The sequence below is a fragment of the Monodon monoceros genome, unplaced genomic scaffold (genome assembly GCF_005190385.1).
Source record: "Monodon monoceros isolate NGI ecotype Baffin Bay Population unplaced genomic scaffold, NGI_Narwhal_1 Super_Scaffold_12, whole genome shotgun sequence".
NCBI lineage: Eukaryota > Metazoa > Chordata > Mammalia > Artiodactyla > Monodontidae > Monodon > Monodon monoceros.
Genome location: NW_021703768.1, coordinates 157,418,876 through 157,436,930, shown reverse-complemented (window position 1 = coordinate 157,436,930; position 18,055 = coordinate 157,418,876). Strand labels below are relative to the sequence as shown.

Genomic DNA, 18,055 nt, shown 5'->3' with positions numbered 1-18,055 from the left:
ATGGGGGAGGGGTCCGTTCCCCACGTGGCCCGGTGGCGCACCGGAGCCCGCGGGGGCGGCCGCGGCCCGCCCCGCCCGGAGGACGCCCCCTCGGGGCGCACGGCCACGCCCCCCGCCTGGCGCGCCCTCCACCACCCTGCCCGCTGCGCGCGGCCGCCGGGGGCGGGGCCGGGCCGAAGGAGCCGCCCCCTGGCGCGCCTACTCTGGCAACGGAGTACGCCTTCCCTCCTTCTCCGAGCGCTCCTTCCCCACGCGGGGCGCCAGGCCGGGGAGCCAGCCCCCTCTGGCCCTCCTCTCCCCCTGCGGCCACCCCTGGTCCGCTTCCCCGAGCACCTTCTCCTCACACCAGGAAGCTCCGCCCGGTCCCCGCTACGGTCCCGCCTCCGGGGCGCGCCCCGCCCCGTCCCGGCTCGCCCCTCCCTCCTCGGAGGGCCACGCCCCCTAGGGCGCGCCCCTCCCTGCTCGGCGCGCGCCCCGCCTCCCCGCGGGCTCGCCCACCCCACGCTGGGGCGCGCGGCCGGCGGGGGCCCGCCCCTTCCTCGGACGCTTCCACCCTGGCCCGGGCGCGCCCCAGGTCAAGATGGGGGAGGGGTCCGTTCCCCACGTGGCCCGGTGGGGGTGCGGAAGTGGCTAGCCCCGCCCCCCGGCCACGTGCGCGACCCTTCCCCCTCTTCTCCCCAGTTTGTGGCCCTGCTCGACCGCGCGCCCCCTGCCTTCTCTCGCCCGCTTGCTTTCATGGGGGGTGTCCCCCTCGCCGCTCCCGGAGACCCACAGCTAGGTAGGGGAGGGGAGGACTCCCCGCCTGGTAGCGTCGAGCTAACGTGCGCTCGTTCCTCTTTTTTTGACCCATTCGGGAGTGAGGAGGGCTGGGGTCACAAAGGGTGGGGCGCGGGGTGCTTTGGGTTGGAAGAGTGGGTCGGCCCCGCTAGGACAAGGGGGTCGGGAACATCGCTACCGGCGCCAGTCAGAGATCTTTGGGGCGCAGACGGGGCAAGTGGGGCCTCGGCAAGACCCCGAGGACGTCCTGGCCAAGTTGTTTAATGTCGATGACGCCAGGAACGCAGATGCCCGGGGTCCGCCCAACCCGCAGTTGTGAAGCAGCGGGCGCGGGGAAGTGGGGCGATGGGGTGGTCCCCTCCATTGCGACCACGCCCCCGCCCCTTTCTAGGCAGGCCACGGGGACCGTGCAGTGGCAGGAGCGGCCTCCAGGGGACCTTCCTGCACGGGTTCTTGTTTTCTCGGTGACCCGCCCTGAGCTGGGTGTGGACAGAGGCCGGGGGCTCTAGCCCAGACCCCATCCCGGGACTGTACTCACCCTGGCCACCTGCAACACATACCCCCTCCGCGCGCTGGCTGACAAGGCCTGGCTCCGCCCCATGCGTCCCCCTGGTCTAGGCCGGACCATCCTTGGTGGTGCCAGCTTGTGCCAGCCTCCTCTGGGGGCCCGCCCTTGCACAAGGGTGGACAGAGGGAGGGAGAGGAGAGGGACACTGGAGCAATGACTTCAGGCTTCAGAGAGGAGACGCCGCTTCTTCCTTTAACAGATGAGCCCACTCCCACTCCAGGTGGGCACTTGGTGGGCGCCGGCTGTTAGCATTCCTTCTGGCCGGGGCCTCCTGTGCCTTTGAAAGTCTAGGAGAGTGGCCCACCTGGGCAGGCCCCCACCCTCCACCATCTCAGCACAGCCACCCTCAGGTCTTCCCCAAGTCCCTGTGCCTGGCCTCTCCCAAGTCCAGACAAGGCAGGAAGTGCTTTGCAGGCTGCCCCCATAGGCCCCAGCTCACCCCAGCATGTAGGGAAGAAGCAGGACAAGAAAGATGCCAGGACCCTTTGTTCGTTCCTTCCACTGATGTTTATAGGATCCGAGCAAGATCTCCCCAGTGGCTTTGCCCTCCAGGGGCTCAGAGTCTAGGGCAAGGCAGCTGGGACTCAAGACAGTGGCACAGCGGATGGACACAGGCCTGACAAGTGGAAGAAGTGGGGGTAGCATCCCAGAGATGGCTCCACCTGGGGCCTGCAGTTCAAGGGGGCAGCCACGGGAAACTGGGGCAATAACTGAACGGGGCCCTTCTTCCCACAGGCAAGCGAGGGGTGGACCGTGGCAAAGCAGGGCTTAGGACTGCCGTCCCGGCTGTGCCTGGCAGATCTCACGGCTCCAGACAGACCATTTTCTCAGAACCCCAGGTGTGCACTCGCTCCCACGGATAATCAGGGTCTTGGACCTGTGGCTTTCTTCCACGGACCACTTGTGCAGGCAGGAGACCCCAGGCGGGGGACCACACTCCACCCACAGTATTTCTGTTCACACCCCAGGCCCCGAGGGATGCCTGGGTGACCCCTGATGACGCCTCCTGCCCCACCCTGACCCCATGCCCACCTCTGCCTTATGTTTTGTCACCCTATCCTCACTACAGCCCTTCAGGAGTTGTCACCCCATTTCATAGATGAAGACATCAAGGCTGGGAGAGGTCTCAGAAGTGGCCTGAAGTGGCTGGCCCACGTGGAAGAGCTAGGAGGCAGCAGAGGGTTTAGGGGCCTGAGCTTCTGTCCTGGCCGGGGCACCCACACAGAGGTCAGTCCCTTCTTTCTCCAGACCTCAGTTTCCTCACCTGTAGATGGGGGCCCATCTCTAGCCTTCCCTTCTGGCACCAAGGAGTTCAGGGGGCTCTCGCCAGACCACAAAGCCCATGGAGCCAAGCTGGGCAGAAGCAGACACAGGGAGGTGTGGAAGGGAAGGGGGCTCAGAGGGTGAGCCTCCCAGCTGCCAGTGAGGGGAAGGCAATATAAAGTGGAGCGCATTGGAAACATGGATGCCCTGGGGCCCCGACAGGTCAGAGTGGGAATCTAGGCTCGTGTACCTGCGTGTACGTCTGTGTGTCTGTATGTATAGACATTCTGGAAGGACCATAGCTTTTTTTTTCTTTTAAAGACAGTGAACCCTTTACTTTTTGTCTTAATAGTACTTTCTGTATAGTTCAACCTTTTTTTTAATCCATGTGGATTTATTACTTTTATTTTCTTTAAATGTCAGTAGATATCTAGGCAGTGCAATTATGGGCCATGGGCCCTTTCCTTTCATACTTTTCTGTATGAAAAGTTTTTGTTTTTCTTTTTGTTTTGGACATGCCATGCGGCTTGCAGGATCTTGGTTCCCCCAGCAGGGATCAAACCTGGGCCCCTGGCAGTGAAAGCACAGAGTCCTAACCACTGGACTGCCGGGAAAGTCCCTGAAAAGTTATCTTCTAAATAACTCCCCCGCTTTGGTGTGGGCTGGGCTGAGGACAGTAACCTGCTTGTGGGGAAACCTGGGGACCCCACCTTAGCCAGGAGGTCAAGGTCGTCTTCAGGGTGTCAGCAATCCCCAGTGGGATATGATGAGAAGGGCACCTCACTTCTGGGTGTTCTTCCCTAAACCCATAGCCCTGGTCTGATCACGAGAAAACCTCAGAAAGGCCCAGATTAGGGGACATTTTACAGAAATTCCCGACTGGTCCCCAAACTGTCAAGGTCATGAAAAACCAGGAAAGACTGCAGGAGCGTCACAGGTTTTAAGAGGGTAAGGAGACATGATGACTGAAGGCCATGTGGGCTGCCGGGTCGGACCCTGGAACAGAACAGGATGTTAGTGGGAAAACTGTGAAGACGGGGAAAAAAGTCTGGAGCGCGCGAATGGGCAGGTACACAAGTTAGTCCTTGGTTTTCACAAGACCCTCCCACGAGGGGCGCTGGGGGAAGGCTAGACATGGCAGCTTTTCTGTAAACCCCAAACTAGTCCGAGGTGAACATTTGAAATTAAACATGAGGAGTGGATGCTAGCAGCCCACATCCGAGGCACCAGGAGTTCTACATTTTCACAGCTGTGTACAGAGCTGTCACAGCCGTAAGTGTGGTACCTTGTGACCCAGCAATTCCACTCCTGCAAAGGTACACAAAAATTATTTTTTCTTTTTTAAAGCCGTGCACCGTGCAGGATCTCAGTTCCCCGACCAGGGATCGAACCCGTGCCCCCTGCATTGGGAGCGCAGAGTCTTAACCACTGGACCACCAGGGAAGCCCCCATCCCTGTTTATTTCTAACTTGTGTCAGATTACTCACCGTGGTCCTAGGGGTTGGTCACACGTAGGAGGTGCAGAAGGCCCCAGCCCAGGCCTAGCCGGGCAGTGGGCATGTGGCTATCTTCCCCCACAGGAGGTGCCAGGTCCCTGCTCCCAGCTGCTGGGGAGAGACCCAGCCCACCCGCCCACCCCCGCAACCCGTCCCTTCTCTAGGAGCGGGAGGGGGCGGGTATGGCCTGAGCCCCGTGAATTCCCTCCCCAGGGCCCCTGCTCATCCTCCATTCCTTGCTGGCCTGGGACCAACCCCTGGAAAGCAGGGGCTTCCGGAGGAAAGTTTCAGATGGCCAGCTGCAGTGGGGGCCACCCGTGGGCCTGGCCTCCTCGTGCCCTGCTGGGGGAGATGACAAGCCCTCTTCAAGGCCCTCTCCTGTAACGTGGGTTGCGCAGCACTCTGCTGGGCTTCAGAGAGCACCTGGTTCGGCTCCTCCCAGCGATGACCATGACCACAGCCAGGCCCATTCCTTCCACCTCACCTGGACGTGCTGTGGACACACACGGGGCTCTGACCTGTGCCCCCTGGCCCTGGGGTCTGGCAGCACAGAGCTCACTGTCCAGCAGGGGCACACCTGTGTCCCAAGACCACTTGAGCACCAGAGAGCCCAGGCCTGAGTCCTGTCAGGGTCCCAGGCCTTCTTCTCTGGGCAGCTTGGCCAGAGCCATCTCCCCTGAAGTTGGGACAGTGGGGATGGCGACCCCAGTAGCCCAGGGTTGTCGTCGTGAAGATCCACTGCACACGGCAGGAGCTTTGAAACTTAAGGGGGACGCTGATGCTGGGCTGGCACTCCCACCTGACGGAATCGCACAATTAACACGTTGGCCCTGCAACCTGACCGTGAAGCATACAGACAAGTGCCTACCCTGGGGGAGCACCCAGGCCCTGGGTCGGGGTGCCGGGGGCCCTGAGGGGTGGCACCCACCGCGAGGCCCCATCTCAGATCTGGGCCCTGGGGGGACCACAGCTCCTCACATAACCTTAGCCACTACGCGTCAGGGAGGACACTGAACTCCCCACCCTCTTCTGGGACCCCTGGGGCCCCCCAGTTAACACGAAGACGGCAGAATCAGAGGGGTGGGTCCCACCAGTTCAGCCTGATGGGGGGTGGGCAGTGAAGCAGGGTCGCCAGAGGAAGGAAGGGAGGATGGACGGAGGGCCCTCGGGGGCTGGGCCCCGCAGGAAATCCAGTCGGGGCTCCTGAGGGCGAGGGGCATGCGCACAACCCGGACCCCACCCTCGGGGAGGGGCCTGTGCCTGGCTGAGGCAGCCCCACCCCCTGGGCGGGCTGTGTCCCCCGGGGTCCCTGGGTGCCAGGCGTGCCTAGGCCGCGGAACAGAGAGCCTGGACCCTGGTTCCGGGACCCAGGGGCCAGGTGTCAGGTGAGGTGCGCCAGGCCAGGTGTCGAGCGGAGGACGCGAGGCTCGGGGGAGCCGGGGGGCGCCTGCTGAGCAGCGCAAGAACGCTGCCCGGTGTGAACACGTGTGTCCTGGGAAATTCACAAAATGGAGAACCGAAAGTTGGCCCTTGTCCCAGGCGGCCTGGCTCATGGGCCGTACCAAGTGGAAAGGAAGGGGGGGGTGCATCCCGGAAGGTACCACTCCCCCCATCACAGCCCCTGCGGTTCAGAGGCTGAGCCCCTCAGAGGCACCCCCCGTGGGAGAGGCGAGTCCCCCGCAGAAGGGCAGAGCCCGCCGGCCGGGCCAGCCTGAGGAGCCCCTGGCCTTAGCTTATCCCTTCCTTGCAATGGGCAGGCACCGGCGAGTAAAGCACTGTGCTGACCTCAAGCAAGGTCAGCACCTCGCACTGTGACTGTACATGGGGGCCAGGGGGGAGGCCCCAAAGGCTTAAGTTTTCAGAATCCTATCTGTCAGAACTAGCATTACAGGGAACATGTTCAAGCCATCAGCTATTTATTATGACAGAACTTTTCTTGATTTTCACGAGGGGAGTTGGGGCCTCCAGACAGTAAAGAAGTCAGCAGGGTTCAGGATGACTGGGGTGATAGGGTCTAGAAACAGAGCCCCGGACATGGAGAGCCCCTCGTGCGTGCGGTAAAGGCGGTGCTTCAGTCGGGGAAAGAATGGCTTTATCGGGAAATGGCTTTGGGGTCGAACGATTTGGGAAAAAGCAGTTTGGGTTCCTACCTTACTCCTTCTCAGAAGTCCTTTCTAGAGTTAGACCAAAAATTTAAATACATATTTAAAAAACAAACCATTATATTTACATAAGAAAACATCAAACGTTTTACAATCGTGGAGTAGGGAAGATATCTCTGAGCACTATACAAAATGCAGAAGCCATATTGATAAGGTAATGACTGATAACTATTTTAAGTGCCTGGCAAAACTAAATAAATAAAATTAACAAACAAACAAACAAAAAAACCAAAGAAACCCACACACAATCCAAGTCAAACACGAATGACAAGTTGGAAAAAATATATATCTTTTTTAAGACAGTGGGCTAATTTTCTTTATCTGTAAAGTGTTCCTATAAAACAGTAACACCAAGAACCCAACAGAACCCAACCCAAGAACCCAATAGTAACATCAAGAACTCAATGGACAAAGAATGTGAAATACAAATGGCTTTTTAAGTATATACATGTTTATAATACACTTCCAGTTTCAAAATGATTATATTAGTGGTAGAAATGATCAACATAAAAACAAATCTGACAGAAGCACTGAGATGTTTGATTATACTTCTAGGAAACACAAATGAAGTTACAATGAAATACTATTTTAAGGGCTCACATACCCATTTAGAGTTCTATGGAAAGCCCTTGGATCTAGTCTTTCTGTATTAAGGAATTCAGCCTCCAGAAGTACTCGTACTTGGGTAGGAAGATATTTGTACGAGGATACTGGATCTAGCATTGCCTGCTACAGAAGACTGGAAAAAACCTACATCTCAACCAACAAGAAACAGGATGAATAAATTATAGTGCTAATAAACTGTGGCGTGGCCACCAGGACTGGATCCAATCTATCTATGTAGGGGAAACTCAACACTCTCCAAGGCACGCTGAGTAAGAGGATCACACTTTTGTATGAACTCATTAGGTACACATGCATTTTCTTTGTTGACACATAAGAAACTGCTTCCTCTCTGCCCCAGTGGAGGGGAGCACTTGAGGTCAGGGGTGGGAAGAACACTGAGTTTTCACCCAACACTCTTCTATACTCTGAATTACTCTGTGTGTCTGAAAACATTTTTGTTCAATCGTGACCCGTCGCTTTGGACTTGCTGCACTGCGGAGCCCCGGCACTCAGGGAACTTACATTCTGATGGGGTGAAAAGACGGCGGGCTCTTGTGACACGGGCAGCAGTGGGGTCAGTGGGAGCACAGGGCTGGGGGGCGGCTTCGGGGAAGAAATACTGCAGCGGGAGGCTGAGGAGCCCGACGTGCTGAGGGGGATCGGCAAAGGCCGGGCCGTAGTGGCGGCACGTCGGTCACGAGGACCCGTCCGTGCAAAGGCCCCGCGGCGGAAAGGACCCGATGCTCTCTGCTCCCGAGAGAACACACCCCACGTTCAGTTTTGCTCCCAGACGTCCTGGATTATCAAATACGAGCCTAGCCTCCCAGCGGGAGGGCCCGTGGGGCTCGGGAGGGTCAAGGCCGGGCACCGTCCTGGGTCAGGGACGGCGTGCCCGGGGCCACTCCCGGCTCTTCCAGCGCCCCAGGCCCGAGGGCCAGCTGTGAGCCACAGAGAGCGCTGACACACACCCGCCGCCGTCCGCCGGCCCGCTGGGCGCGCCCCCACGACGGGGACGGCGGCAAGGGCAGGGCCGGCCAGCCGGAGCCCGAGCCGCTGCCACTTACCGCGGAGGCCGCCTGTCTCCTCGCGCTCCGCCACCCTCCGCCTCCGCCGTGCGCGCGCCACCCCACTTCCGCTTTCGCCCGGCCGCGCCCCTTGCCGTCTTCCCCGCCCCCAGGCCGAAGCACCGCCCCCTCTTAAAGGGGCCGCGGACTCCGAGGGGCCGAGGCGGAAGCATCGCCGGCTCCCGGCCTCGCCACTGCCTAGTGTCGCCACACACGCCGAGCCGCCGCCCGACCTCGGGGTGGATGACAGGCCTCTGAGGCCTTACCCACTCTAGAGTGCCGCCCTTGGAGGTCGCAGGGGGTACTCCGGAGGCCGTTGATGAGCCAGGCGTCTGGCCAGGGTCCAGGGTTACGCGGACCGACCCTGTCTTCAAGGGCACCCCGGGCGGAGGATACAGCTCAGACCAAGGTCCGGAGGCGCGTTGCGGGGTGCTCATGGTGACCTCATTCCTGGGGAGGCCTCACGCGGCCTCGGACCTGCCACTGCCCTCCACTGGACCCAAGCGTCCCCGTTTGCAAGACTCTCTTAGCTCTCTGGGCAGCGGGAGCCGAGGACGGGTGGGGTGGGGTGGGGTGGGGTGGGGTGGGATGGGAAGAGCAGCCCTGCGATGTCTACCACACGGGCACGGAAGGGTTGTCTGCCTCTCTGGGGGCCCGGAGCAGGCCCAGCCTAAATCGGCGGCGGCCACTTCCACCCCCAGGGTTGTCTCGGAGACAGGAAGCCCACCACCCTCCCCAGGCGCGCCCTCTGAGCACGCAGCGTCCTGGGTTCGAATGCTGCTGCCCCTCCGTCACCACCCAGGCAACCTGCAGCCCCAAGGACTCGAACTGGACCCCTCTTCTGTAGGGAGTGACCTGACATCCGCAGTTGTGAACTTTCCTTGGGGGGTTGGGGACAAAGCCCGGCCCCCTCTTCGTGCTTGCTGAGCCCCAGGAAGAGCACGCATGAGCCAAGAAAGGGAGAGGAACCTTAAAATCTTAAATCTTTAATTTCTGTTCTCACGTTTTTCCTTCGTTTTGCTTCCAAAAGGAAAGGAGAGCATAGCTCCGTCGCCTGTACATTGTCCACGGCCCAGGGGCCGGGTCAGGGCCCGACCCCTACCGGCCAGCTGCTTCGAGGACGTGGGGCGCCTGGGGGTTCACATGCAGCCCCCGGGGCCGGGGCCGGGCGCCGCCTTATTGCTGAGGTCCCGTCGCGGCTCGGGCCTGCTGCTAGGCTAGGCGCGCTGGCTGGGCAGCTCCTGGGAGATGAAGCGGCGCAGGCGCTCCAGGTACTGGCTGTAGAGCTCGATGTCGTTGTGCCCGGCACCCTCCACCCACAGAGGCTCCACGGCCTTGGGACAGCGCTCGTAGAGCGCCAGCCCGTGCGAGAAGTCGATCACTTCGTCCTCCGTGCCGTGGATGATGAGCACCGGCGACGTGATCTTGGACACCTTCTCGATGCTGCGGGTCGGGGCACATTAGGCCTCCACTCCCCAACCCCGCCCCCTGGGTCCCCACCCCCGCCCGCGGCCCCGCCCCCCTCCACGCTCACTTGGGGAACGCGTCAAAGCAGTAGGTCTTCTTGGTGTCGGGGAAGGCGACGCGCATGCCCGAGGTGAGCGGGGAGTGCAGCACCACCGCGGCGCACTCGTAGCGCGAGGCCAGGTCCACGGTGGGCACCGTGCCGATGCTCTGCCCGTACAGGACGATGCTGTCTGGGCTGATGCCGTACCTGGCGGCGGTGGGGGTAGATCAGCCGCAACGCAACACGCACACCCCTCCCACTGCCTGCCCTCCTAGTGCAGTCCCCCGTTGTTCTCCGCTTAGGCTCCTGGCAATAGGGTGGCGCCCAGGCACCCTCCCCTGCTTCCCAGCCCCGAGGCGGTCCGCTCAGCAGGGGAGGCAGGACCCACAGGTGTGAGGGGAGCTGGCTGCCCGCAGCCCCAAGCCCCCAGCTCTACCCTCAGTTTCGACAGCATCTACTTGGTCACACCTGGGCAGTGCACCTGTGCGGGCTGTACCTGCGCTGTGTGGTTCCTGGGGGCAGATCCCTGGGGCCTCTCCTGCTCCTCCTGGTCACCAGGCTACCCCCACCCCTACACACACTCGACCAGGGCCACATGCAGAACCTGCTTGGGGCCCTCCTGTCCTCGCTGTTCGGAATTCGACAGCCTTTCCAGGTCGCACGGCAAGGGGGTGTGTCCTCCTCCCAGCACCCGTCACCCTCACCCCCCCCCCCCCCCGGCCTCGGGGAATGGAGGCAGCCTCGTCCTCGCTCATCTCAGCCAGTCTGCGGCCCCTCAGCTGCTTAGTACAGCGTGGGTGAGCAGGCATAGCGGCTCCTGAGGGGAGGAGGGGGTGGCCATCACCTCCCTCCCTGGGCACCTTTCCTACACAGTGGCCAGGTCCTGACCCCCCACCCACACACCCCCTCCACACGGGCCTCCCCCAGCGCCATCCCAGCACAGTCCTCTCCTGACCCCACAAGGACCCACTCACCACCCTCCCACTGCAGGGGGCCTCCACGGCCTTCCTCCCCACACCCACATCCTGATCTCAAAGGGGGTGCCCCTTCTCCGAGTGGCCAGGGAAGGTCTTCGTCTCACCTGGGCAACCCACCTGGGCACCCAGGCGCCATCTGCCCCCGTCCCTGTCCTCTGGCCCCAACCCCCAGGCCTCGGGGATGCCATCTGGCCTTGTGCCTACCACCCTGCAAGCTCCTCCCCGACCTGCTCCCTGGTTCACCATGAGTACTGCTGTGCTGAGCACCAGCCTCGTCCTATCACCCAGCTCCAGGCAGGGACCCCCAGCTGCCACCTGGCTGTCTCCACCTGGACAAACATGACAGGTGCCGGATGACACAGCTCTTCTTTCCAGGCCTGCCCCGCCCCAGGCCACCACTTGGGCCCCAGCCTCCCACCCTCCTGCTGATTCTCAGCTGTTGGGTCTGAGGGACCAGGTCTCTGGAGGTCAAGGCTGGCAGCAGGACAGATGGATGGATGACAGAGCTCAGACCCCTGACCCTTCGGCGGGATATGATTCTGCCAGCGACCCCCAGCCAGTGGGGACAGGCTGCGGCAGCTGAGTGTGGACACACACCTGCACCACGCCACGCAGCACGGGTCCCCAGTGCCAGGGTGGTGCCAGGGGACCCTGCTCCCAGGGCCTGCATCAGGGACTGCCTGGTGCATCACTCCAGCAACCAGGGCCCCGCCTCCCCATGGCAGGCTGGCTGTGGTCCCTGAAGGAGCTGGTTGCACCAGTCGGCCAGGCAGGGCCAAGATGGGGCGGCCCTGGGCAGGCAGAGGGCACCACCTTCGGGAGGGTGGGGTTGGGTGGGTCTCCCTCTAGAGCAGCACAGGGCGCCGGGCCATCTCTGCACAGAGACTGAGCTATTGTGCTTCAGTGAGCGAGCACGGGGTGGAAGGGGGCTGCCAGGACCTGGATGACCGGGGCAGTGGGGTCTGGGGACGGAGGTGTAGACCAGACAGCAGGGGCCCTGTCTGAGTCAAGCAAGCAGCTGTGTGCTGGGCACAATGCCTGCGGAGGACCCAGCCTCCAGGAGCTGACCTCCCTCCAGCCACCAGGACTGTGCTGGGTACGAAGCTGCCCGACAGAACCTTCCAGGCCCAGAGGAGACCCTCCTCAGGATGAGGCCAAGCTCCACGACCAGAACCCTGATGCAGAGGCCCGGCCCCTCCCTGCACCCCAAGTGCTCCCTCAGCCTCGGGGCTCCCAGAGTCCTTTCACACCGCCCTCACACGCCACCTCTTGGGCTCAGGAGGGGCCTCGTCCTCTGCCTGCCCCCTCCCTCCAGGCAGAACCTCCATTCCCATGGGGACAGTCCCAGGCCAGCGGCTCCCAGGAGGGCCCCCCCCCAGGGAGGCTGGAGGACCGCCCTCCCCCTGCACACCAAGCATGCCTGTCACCCTGCAGGGGGAACAGGGATCGGGCCTCTTCCTGTGGCCCAGTGTGGCCGCAGACCAGCTCCCTCTCCCGCGGGGCTACCCACCTGGGCTTCCTCCCACCTGGTCTCACCAGGTCCAGCCACCTGTGAGGAGACACGTCCGCCAGCCCCTCCCCACCGCGTGAGCTCACCTGGTGCGCAGGGCCTGCCAGGCAGCATCGATGTCGGCGTAGAGGTTCTTCTCGGAGGGCTTGCCCGAGCTCACGCCGTAGCCCGAGTAGTCGTAGGAGAAGATGTTGCAGTTGAGGCGCGTGCCCAGCCCGATGTAGAAGCTGCTCATCTGGCCCAGGTCCACTGCGTTGCCGTGCGAGAAGAGAACCGTGTACCTTGGGGTGGGCAGTGGGGAAGCACAGGTCAGACGGCGAAGGGCGGAGGGGGCAGGAGCCCTGCCGAGGGGAACAGTGCCTGGCTCTGCCCGGCGTGACTTAGGCCATGACACACAGTGGAGCCTCAGGCTTCCGCTCATCAAAGGGGGCCGCTGGGCCCACCGGTCACCTTCTTGGCATAGGTGGACCCCCAGCGTGAGCCCAGGAAGCCGCAGTGACCATCACATTGACGCCCTGAGCAGCAGCCACCTCTCCCTTGGAATTGTTCCTGTTGGAGGGACTCTGACGGCCCAAGGATGGGAGGCACGTCTGCCTACTGCTCGGAACCATCCTGGAGGATGAGACGCGGCCCTCCGACCACAGGCGAAGAGAGCCAAGCCCCGCTCACCGCGGTGCAGCTCTTCCCGCTCCTCCAGGGAATGACCCGGGCCGCCACCTCTGCCCTGTGCCCCATGGCGGCCCTGCCAGGCAGTCATGCCGATGGCAGGTGACCAGGCTGGATCCCGGCTGACAGCCTTGCAGAGCCTTCTTCCTCCAGCCCCGCTGTGGCCCTAGCCCAGCCCAGCTGAAAGGTAAAAGCTTGCCCTTTGGACCCAGCCTGCTCTGAGGCGGAAGCAGCTGGAAGGTCCCCCTCTGCACCACTGTAGGGCTCCGGCAGTCAGACCTGGCCCAAGCCGCCAGCCAGGCCTCAGGGGCCACCGGCCCAAAGCGGGTGCCGGGCCTCACCAGGCACCCAGGGCCCAGGAGACCAGTCCTGGGCAGGTGAACACCGAGACCCGGAAGCATACGGCTCCACATGGAGCAGGTGACGTGATGCAGCCACTCAGAGCCACCCCCGAGCCTCAGGGTTCTTGTCCACAAGACAGGGTGCCGAGAGGGCCCCCCAGAGGGCTGCAAGTGGAAGGGCCCCCGGCAGTTCCTCAGTGGCCATGGGCAGATCTCATCTGCTGCCCCTCTGGCGAGAAGAATCCCCGGGGCACCCGCACCTCCAGATGGGCTTTCGCCAGTCTCTGGCCCTCCAGGGGCCACCAGTGGCCGAAACGAGAGCCCTGAGGATGGAGCACATCCTGGGCTCCCACCCCCCACCCGGTCTCTCTACCCCGGGGGGTCGAGTCCATGTGGCTCACCTGGCGCCGGGCACACAGCGCACATACATGCAGGAGATGCGGTTGCCCCGGCTGCTCTTGGTCAGGAAGACCTCGATGGTGTCCAGCTCACGCTGGCTGTACTGGAAGTCGGCGCGATCCATCAGGTGGAGCTTCCAGCGCCTGGGGGTGCCGGCCGAGGCCCGCAGGGTCCCCGAAGGGGCGGCCCCGGCCCCACCAGGCCCGGGCTCAGGCTCAGGCACCAGCGAGTAGGTGGGCTCTGGAGGCAGGAAGGCGAGCTTGGCGGCGATGCGGCCGGGGCAGGGCGGGCAGCAGAAGAGGCAGCAGAGCTCAGTCACCGACAGGCCGTTCATGGCGGGCGCCGGGCCCCGGGGCGGGCCTCGCCCGGCAGGGGAGGGATGGGGGTGCTCGGAGACACGGGCAGGGGGCAGGGCGACCCCCAGCCACCGCCCCAGACGAGAGCCCCGTTAGGAGGCTGCAGCCCAGCCCCATCGTGGTCCAAGCTGAGCCCTTGGGAGCCTCGCAGCCTCGTGTGTCCATGTCGCACAGAGGGAAACCCTGCAGGGGGACAGCAAGATGTGGAGTTCCCCTGGGGCTCCCAAGTGACCTTGGTGGGACCTAAACCTGACCAGGACCCCGCCTGCCACCACCCTTCCTCCGCTGGCAGACACCAACTCTTGCCATTTAAGCCCATTCATCAACCCAGCCTCGGCCTGCAGGCTGTGCGGGGCGATCAGAGCCCTGGCCCACCCAGCTCTCCCGGGCACAGCTCCTGCTCCAGGCCCTGGGAAACGTCACCCCAGCCCACCCCCGCCCCATGCCTCTGTCCACACGGCTGGCCCAGACTCTGCCCTGGGGCCCATCCCCATCTGCCACCCCCAGGTGCCACAGCTCAGCCAGGCGAGGACCGACTGCTGACCACAGGGACCCAGGAGCACGCTCCCAGCTCCCAGGGCCTGCGAAGTCCGGAGACAGGAGCCCAGGCAGAGGAAATACAACAAACAAAGGCTCTGGAAACAAAAGCAGGATACATCTCGAGGCTGGGAAGGCCTACTGGGCTGAGACAATGGCTCTCTCCAGTGCTTGGGGCCAGGCCCAGGGGTCAGCCTGCTGCAGGGGGGAGGCAGGGCAGGGTCATGGGAGCCTGGGGTTCCTTCCCCAGCTCTGTCAGCTTAGGTGTCTGTGGCCTTGGGCAAGTCGCTTAGCCTCCCTGGGCCTCAGTTTCCTCGTCTATCAATCAGACACCACTCAGGTCACAGAGACAGTGAATAAGATGAGGAGAAAGTGGTGGAATGGGCCACGCTCAGAGAAGAAACGCAGAATGTCCTGTGAAACGTGGCCTAGAACAGACTACAGCGAAACTGCTAAAGCAACTACAATCGTACATGGAGCTGCCAACAGGGAGACCGGAAGAAAATACAGAGGTTTGAAAATACGGAGTACTCACTTACTACATTTTCCCTACAGCCTGGAGTGAGGGAGGGACACACGCTCACAACTCAAGTGTCAGCAGCAGAGCACCTGAGTCCGTTCTGTTTCGGGGCCACAGCATTTGTAAACCACTGGGCCAGGGACACGCGGATGCACAGCAGGTCGGCGCAGTCTGAGGCCCAGAAATACACCTGCTCCCTCCAGACCTGTGATCTGAGACCGGGGGCTGCAGAGAGCCGCATTGCAGTCACTCGGATGGGGGCACACGGAGGGGTGTGGGAGAGGGTGGCTAAAGCCAAGGCGGGGACACGGACCGCCTCCAGGAGCCCCCAGACTCCCAGGTGGGATGCTCGCTTTACAAGTCCATCACACTGTTCTCAGACGAAGGCAAGTTTGCCCCCCGGGGACACTTGCCAAGGTCTGGAGACATCTTTGGCTGTCATGACTTGGGGGCGAGGGGGTTACTAATGGCACTGAGTGGGCGGGGCCAGGGGTGCTGCTCAACACCCCACAGTGCCCAGGACACCCTCCCTCCCCCTCCAGAGTGTCAACCAAACCGATGTTGCTCCAACACATTCTCAAAGAGGCCCAGGCCCCAACAGATGACACTGCCCTGGTGCTTTTGGTGACTTGGCGGGTCTGGAGTTTGGGTGGCACAGGGAAGGCTTGTTTTGAGAGGAAGGTCTGGCTGAGAGCCGGTGGGCAGGTAGGAGGCCTCTGGTGACCCGAGAATGAACAGGCATACTAAGGTGGACAACGTCCCACTGACCAAGCCAGAAACCGGGGTGCCATCCTTGACACCTCCCTGCACCCTCAGATCCGCCCGTCACAGGGCCTGCTGACTCTGCCTGGGGCATGCACAGTCTCCTTCCTCGCCGGTCCCCACCCCCACCCCCGGCTGGGCCACCATCACCCACTCTGGGCCATTCTCACCCCAGTTGCCAAAAGATCTTTTCACAACACAAATCTGATCATGCTACCTCCCTTTTGGGGTGCCCCAGTAGCCCCACTATTTTCAGGATAGAGATCAAAGCCTTCACCACGATCTGCCAGGTTGGCACCAGGCGTGGAGCCGACCTCTCCAGCCTCACGCATCTTGTACCTCACTCTCCCCTGATGAGCCCCACTGCCTTCTCCTGACTCAGAGCCGAAGCCCCAGCAGTTCCCCTAATCTCACCAGAGAGCCCGTGACCCTTGTCCCACCCACCCTTCACATCTCCCTTCCAGCACCCTTCCAAACAGGGTCGGCCCCCCCCACACACTCTCATGGCTCAGATCTGTCTCTGCAGCTTGTAGTTGCATGTTCAACCATACCCCTCAAACCAAAGAGAAACTCCGTGAGGGCAAGACTACTACCTGTTCTTGCTCAGTAAACACTGACTGAACGAATGGACAAAGTACCAGGGGCAAAAGGGAAAGGGGGACGCTACAGTCCGCCAGGTCTGACATCTGACAGGGAGGGGGGAAGGTCTCTTCTCAAGCCACGCAGACCTGGGACCTCCCGCTGTCTTTTATGGATGTCACTGAATGTGACCTGAGAGCCTGGCCTCGGACTGGACAGAGCACATCCAGATGCCTCACTCACTGGGCAGGCACCCCTGGCACCAAGAGCCCAGTGATTTCACCCACAAGCACATAATCGGACACCCCGCTGCCGGGCCCGGTGCAGGCTGGCAGTGTCATGAGGACCAACATGGAACCAGGCAATTACAATACTCCAGGACGACCTAAATACGGACGACTATGACCGCACCTCATTCAGCCAGTCAGCCTGAAAGGCACAGGCAAAGTGCCGGGTGCCCGGAGGGGAGAAAACAGGCAAAACCCAGAAGTGACAGCGGGTTCCAGGAACTGCGGGTCCCAGGCTAGAGGGATACTGGGAGGAAGAGGAGAGCAGAGGGATCCTGGAGAGAGCCAGAGCTGGGTCGGGCCGCGCCCGTAAGCCCTGCTGCAGTTTGGACTTCATCCTGGGGGAAAAGGAGGAGCCCTGGAGGAGTCCCGGGCTGGGAATGGAGCCCGTGGGTTAGAAGCTGTGGATATGCCCTAGCTGTAGCCTGGAGATGGGACTGGAGCAAAGGCTGGGAAGCCTGTCCAGGTGTCCCAGCCCGCCAGAGGACGCCCGCGAAAGGGCAGAGGTGTCTTGGAGACGTTTAGGAAGCAGGGCTCCGGCTGCTTCGGCGGGTCCGGGTGTCAGGCTGGGGCACTGGTTCGGGGCCGGGGATAGAGTATGCGGCTCGGACAGCGCATTCCCCGAAGGCGGGGCCGCGTACCCGGAAAGGTGGGAACACACCCCAAGTCGGAGGGCAGAATGGACGGCGGACGGGGCTCTGCCGGAGTCTGAGACGCCGTCCCGCGGTCCCTGGCCCTGATCCTGGGGTCCTCCGGCTGCGACCTCGGCCGCCCCGGGAGTGCGGGGTCTCGGGGGCGTCCGGCCGGACTGCCCCGGCCTCGCGGCCCGGCCCGGCTCTCCAGACGGCCGCGAGAAGCACTGAGACCGCTCCGCGAAGCCACGCCAGCCCCTGCAGGACACTCACCGCCGCGGCCCGCGCCCCCCGGCCCCGGGGCCGCGCTCCATGGCTCCCGGCCGCCCGCCCGTGCGTCCGTCGATCCCCCGGGACCCCGGCCCGGTCTCCTGCGCCGCCACCGCCGCCGCTCCCCCGCTGGCGGAAGTGAACCTCACTCCCACCGCCGCCCCGGAAGTGACGCGCAGGTGTGCGCGAGGGCCGGAGGGGCCGGGGGCCTGGCGCCGGGCGCTGGGCGCTGGGCAGGGTTTGGGGGTGGAGCTGGCTCCCTGGAGGGGCGGAACCACGTCGTGGTGGGCGGGGCAAGAGTGGGTGGGCGGGCCCGGGCTTTGGGTTCCCCTTAGGTTTCAGGCAGTGGAGACTCACAACCATTCATTCGATCCTTCACTCATTCCAGCGCCAGGACTCCTAGAAAATAAGCTTACAGCGTGCCAAAAAACTCAGTAGTCAACATAAAAAAATATATTTTAATGCACTACTAAAAACCCCACAAAGTTTTGTTGGAACCAGGCCCCTGACTGGGGTAAGGCAAGTGATCCTGCCTTTATTTTGTTCATCATGGGTTCTTTTGCCTTGGTTTTGGCTTTTTTACTAGTGAAATTAAAATATTATGGATCGGGGACTTCCCTGGCGGTCCAGTAGGTCCAGTGGGTAAGACTCTGCACTTCCACTGCAACGGGCACGGGTTCCATGCCTGGTCAGGGAACTAAGATCCTGCACGCCGCGCGGGGCAGCCAAATAAATAAATAATATAGTAAAATATTATGGATCGCGAGCCCCTCCCA

At 62.3% G+C, this 18,055-nt stretch overlaps 1 protein-coding gene across 1 annotated transcript; it reads right to left on the bottom strand.

Annotated features, from left to right (window-relative positions):
• Positions 1-8,906: 8,906 nt before the first annotated feature.
• Positions 8,907-17,412, bottom strand: ABHD17A (abhydrolase domain containing 17A). Its single transcript, XM_029218394.1, has 5 exons — positions 17,283-17,412; positions 13,339-13,875; positions 12,017-12,211; positions 9,471-9,650; positions 8,907-9,379 (listed from the first exon to the last, which is right to left on the bottom strand). Exons 2-5 carry the CDS (start codon positions 13,668-13,670, stop codon positions 9,154-9,156), a joined length of 933 nt encoding a protein of 310 aa, XP_029074227.1. The 5' UTR covers positions 13,671-13,875; positions 17,283-17,412; the 3' UTR covers positions 8,907-9,153.
• Between the last annotated feature and the right edge of the window lie 643 nt (positions 17,413-18,055).